This window comes from Engraulis encrasicolus, chromosome 5 (assembly GCF_034702125.1).
Source record: "Engraulis encrasicolus isolate BLACKSEA-1 chromosome 5, IST_EnEncr_1.0, whole genome shotgun sequence".
In the NCBI taxonomy this organism is placed as follows: domain Eukaryota; kingdom Metazoa; phylum Chordata; class Actinopteri; order Clupeiformes; family Engraulidae; genus Engraulis; species Engraulis encrasicolus.
Window position 1 is genome coordinate 54931740 of NC_085861.1, and position 5000 is coordinate 54936739.

The window sequence follows — 5000 nt, forward strand, 5'->3', positions numbered from 1 at the left end:
CTCCTCTCCTCTCTACTCCTCTCCTCTCCTCTCCTCTCCTCTCCACTCCACTCCACTCCTTTCCTTTCCTCTCCTGTCCTGTCCACTCCTTTCCTCTCCTCTCCACTCCTCTCAACTCCACTCCACTCCTCTCCACTCTACTCTTCTCCACTCATTTCCTTTCCTCTCCTCTCCTCTCCTCCCCACTCCACTCCACTCCACTCCACTCCACTCCACTCCTCTCCTCTCCTCTCTACTCCTCTCCTCTCCTCTCCTCTCATCTCCTTACTGCCGTCCCCATATGACCTCACCTGCTCAGCTGTGGATGAAACCAAATACCTCACCTTACCCCTAATCAAATGAGCTGCACTCAACACAAGTCAATCATGCATGCAGCAAGCAGGCTGTGTGTGTGTGTGTGTGTGTGTGTGTGTGTGTGTGTGTGTGTGTGTGTGTGTGTGTGTGTGTGTGTGTGTGTGTGTGTGTGTGTGTGTGTGTGTGTGTGTGTGTGTGTGTGTGTGCGTGTGTGTGCGTGTGCGCTCATGTCTGAGTGTGAGTGTGTGTAGGAGTAGGGGCTTGGCGTTGTACAGGACCTGTCTTTTTGTGTGTTTTCATTCCAAAGGGATGACCTCATATCACACCTGTCCCGCATCTTCTTGACTCAAAACACTCTCACACATGCACTCCTTGATTCACCTACAGTGCTCCCCACATGCACACCTGCCTCTGTCCATTAGTTATCTGTGTAAAATTCCCTGGCTTAGAATGTACACTGAATTACAGTTTTTTAACGTCTACCACTGGGTGTGCTTGTGCATGCACATTTTCCATGGATGGACTTTTCTATGGAGTTATATAGTAGACAACTCATTTTGGAGCTTTAAAAGGGCAGGGCACACCCAAAGACAGGGCATCGTTCTCCAACATGTGTATCCAACTGCCTGTTCCCCTTCGTGAAAAATCGCAGAATTTCTGCAGCCCCGCCCCCCACACTGATGCCTCGCAAGAGTCCAGAATGTTCTAGAGCTGGGTCTGTGGAGGTGATGTAGCTCAGAGTTTGGGTGCATACTTTGCATGTATGAGGCCCCGTGTTCAATCCCTGGAATCTCCATGGCAGCTTTTGAGAAGCGAGGGCCGAAAGTGAGGTGCGCTCTGGAAAAGCTGTCAAGAGATGGGCCAATATCCGAAGCTCACCCCCTTCGCGAAAAATCACAGAATTTCCAGCTGCGCACCCCCCTCCTACACACACACACACACTGATGCCCTGCAGGACTCGACAACGTTCTAGTGCTGTCTCTGTGGAGGGGATGTAGCTCAGAGGTAGAGCGCATGCTTCGCATGTATGAGGTCCTGGGTTGAGTCCCCAGCATCTCCAAGAGCAGTTTTAAGAAACAAACCTACCGGTACACACAACTACATCACTTACAGTCACACATGTTCTTACATTCAATGTAAAGCTACTTTCTACTGTGTTTGTGTGTGTCTTCATCCATGCGCCTGTGTGTGTGTGTGTGTGAGCACGCATGCGCATGTCTTTTATTTCAACACACTTTATTCCCTCCATAGATATGCCCAAACCTCCACCTGACGACCTGCCCATCCTCCCTGACGAGTACCCAACCCTGTCGAGGGGCAAGCGCGCTGTACCACTCCACAGCGCCCCTAGAGGCCAGAAGCTGAACGTGGAGACGCTGGTGGTGGTGGACCGCAAGATGATGGACAATCACGGCCATGAGAACGTCACCACCTACGTCCTGACGGTGCTAAACATGGTGAGCTCACTGGTACAGTCAATGTGATCCCCTATGTACTGCATTCGTATCCACCTTACTATCCTCCCTTATAAGGGCGCCGCCATTAAGCTACGTTCACATATGTTACTCGCTTTTCGCTCACTCGCCTACTCGCCACTCGCTCATGGAACGTTCGCTAAATGTTACCGTGGGTTTAACTGCCAATGCAAAAGCCAGAGTAACTGTCAGTTATCTGAACTCTGCATTCCAATTGGTTACTTGCTTACTCATCTCGCTCGAAGTCTCGCTTCTACTCTGCTCGCCTACACACCTCCTCGCTTCACTGGAACACATAGACACTTTATTGACTTAACTTGCTGAGCGAGTAACTAGTAGCGATGTGTGTGAACGTAGCTTTACTAGGTAGCAGTTGCTAGTGCTAAATCATTCAGAAGGGCTATGAGCAGCCTAACCTGAGCAAGCAGACAGGACATGCTACACTTTACATGGACATCGAATGGCTGAGAAAGGTGCCAGTCATGTGCTAGAGCCCGCCTCCCCCGGGCTGTAAATAGCCATGAATGATGCCATTCCAGTTGTAACCCAGATGTTTCTGTCAGTGCCCAAGTAGCAGTGGGAGCAGGAAAAAGCTGCTCTGGAATGTTATTGGTGGTCTGCAATTGGTGGCCACTAACTCATGCCAGTTTCCAAGTGCTGCTGTGGCACTGCTGTCTCGCAACGCTGTCTCGTCTCTGCGCCTACTGTCTGGCAACTGTCCCATACCACTTGGCTGGTATGTTATGGGTTAGGGTTGCATATTCTGAGGCCTTTATTGTCTTGAGTCAAAATGACTGTCTTACGAGTGACTGGGGGGAGGGAGGGAGAGAAAGAGAGAGAGAGAGAGAGAGAGAGAGAGAGACAGAGAGAGAGAGAGAGAGACAGAGAGACAGAGAGAGAGAGAGAGAGAGAGAGAGAGAGAGAGAGAGAGAGAGAGACAGAGAGAGAGACAGAGAGAGAGACAGAGAGAGAGACTGGGAAATGATCCAGGCTTGAACGTGATATTGGTTAGGGTCCAGTGTGAGCACAGCTGACAAGTGACACAATGGGTCAGTGCAGCTGTGCAGTAGATTGCTTTAATCTGTGAACACACCACACCACTGCAGCACAGTTCAGTACAATGCAGCACATTATAGTGCATTACAGTACAGTACAGTACAGTACAGTACAGTACAGTACAGTACAGTACAGTACAGTACAGTATAGTACAGTATTAGTACAGTAGTACAGTATAGTACAGAATGTTTTACTACCGCCCATCACATCATCACCTTTATAAAGACTGCTTGAGCTATGCAATGTCTTCGCATCTATCTGCCACTGGCCCGATATGAAGGAAACTGCAACAGTATTTCAAATCACATTCCGTCCCAGTATCATATGTCCTATGGGTAGCAGACATAGTCAGACAGAGAGAAAAAATGCTGGTGGGTTGTCATTTCATTGAAAACCCTCAAATGTCAAAACACTCATAAATGCCCTTTGTCAGGAACAGACTATGCTTTATCTGTGGTGGGCACACCAGCTGAAAGAAAAGTGCCTCCTAGGCAATGACTCCATGATATTTCCATGACTCTATGTGTCTAACATCTAGAACGTATGATAGTTCATTTCCACAATGCCATTCACGTACAGTAGGTCCCATCATCATTCCTTTTACTTTACTGGTAAGTTCCGCATTTTCCTTTGAATATCAAGATTCCGTTTGCTTAGAAATTCCACATTTGACTCACAGCTCTGCAAAAAGAGAGAGAGACATTGTTCCAATGCAAAGACTGTTTCTAATCATCCTGGGACATGAAATCAGACTCTGCCTCCTGTGGCGGTACTAAAGGCTATATGCCTGTTTATGGGGGGCAAGCAAGGCATTTGGCCCCTGGCTATAGGGCCCGCCTGTAATGATGGTGGGGCACTATTATGCTCTTGGTAGGCAGTCATATCAGTGTTTTGCCCTGGGGACCTGTGTGCAATTGTTCCGCCCCTGCCTGCTGGCTAATGTGATAGGGCATGCTTTGGTGGGCACTCCTCAGCACTCCACTCCAATACCAAGCCCCCCCCCCCAAACCGCCTCTCTCTGTGAGTGAGATCATGCCACAGCTCTCAATGGACCAGGCAGCCATCCTCCTGTGACAGGCAGTGGGGTGCTCTCCCAGCAACCCAATCGCCAGCTAATCCCTCAGTCAGCTATGGTCTCCGCAGACACACACACATATGCACACACGCACGCACGCACTCACGCACACACACACACACACACACACACAGACACACATGCGCGCGCGCACACACACACACACACACACACACACACACACACACACACACACACACACACACACACACACACACACACACACACACACACACACACACACACACACACACGCATGGCTATGTGACACCATTGGGTACAACAGGTATGCCATTACTGTATGCCGGATGTTGAATTTGCCCAGCTTGTCAGCTGAACCGACATGCACGCACGCACACACCCACACATACACGCACGCATGCACACACACAAGTACGCTTGCACGCACGCACGCGGATACACACCCTGAAACTGTATGTCAGCTGTTTGAGTGGACTGGAGATGGGTGAGGGGTACCCTGTGGAGTTAAACAACTGCTCAGACCAATCAGACAATCTTGGGCCATGATGCAACATTTAAACAGAGAGGATGAGCTCAATCAACAGTGTCTGATGAAGTGTCTTACTGTACCGGCCATGACTTTCAACAATTACTCTACATACAGTACAGACCAGAATTGAACCAAATTAAGCTGGCTGGGCAACAGAAGTAACTATTGTATTTTTCTATGGAGTGAAGGCAAATTGGGGGACCAACGTTAATTTGTCAGGGGGGAAAGTAAAAAGTGGGCGAACAGAGAATATGTTTGTAAATAAATATTATTATACACGTATATTAGAATAAAGTGAATTCATGGCAAAATTTCATCAGCATATGTAGAAGGGGGGAAGGATTTCACCAGCGATCATGGCTACAGTTAGACAACAAATGGACTGACACATGCTGCCTACTGTATCTTCAGCACAAATGAAATAATTCATATAAGGGCAGCGGAATGAGTTTTATAAAGTTGAATTACTGTCAATGGTGTGTATTAGATTATGAATCCCTGATATCTCGGTGCAGACATGAACAGTAACCACTACAGAATGTCCCTCACAAAAAAAGGCAACCTGCACACAACCGAACATAATAGCAAG

At 48.3% G+C, this 5000-nt stretch overlaps 1 protein-coding gene and 1 non-coding gene across 2 annotated transcripts in view; both read left to right on the top strand.

The window, feature by feature from the left end:
* Positions 1-5000, top strand: part of LOC134448691 (A disintegrin and metalloproteinase with thrombospondin motifs 16) — a 98695-nt gene that overhangs the window by 17902 nt on the left and 75793 nt on the right. The window contains exon 5 of the mRNA XM_063198347.1: positions 1546-1751. Within this exon, the coding sequence (XP_063054417.1) occupies positions 1546-1751 (206 nt within the window). The remainder of the gene's footprint in view (positions 1-1545; positions 1752-5000) is intronic.
* On the top strand, positions 1283-1354 carry trnaa-cgc (transfer RNA alanine (anticodon CGC)). Its single transcript has one exon. It is a non-coding gene; the product is annotated as a tRNA-Ala (tRNA).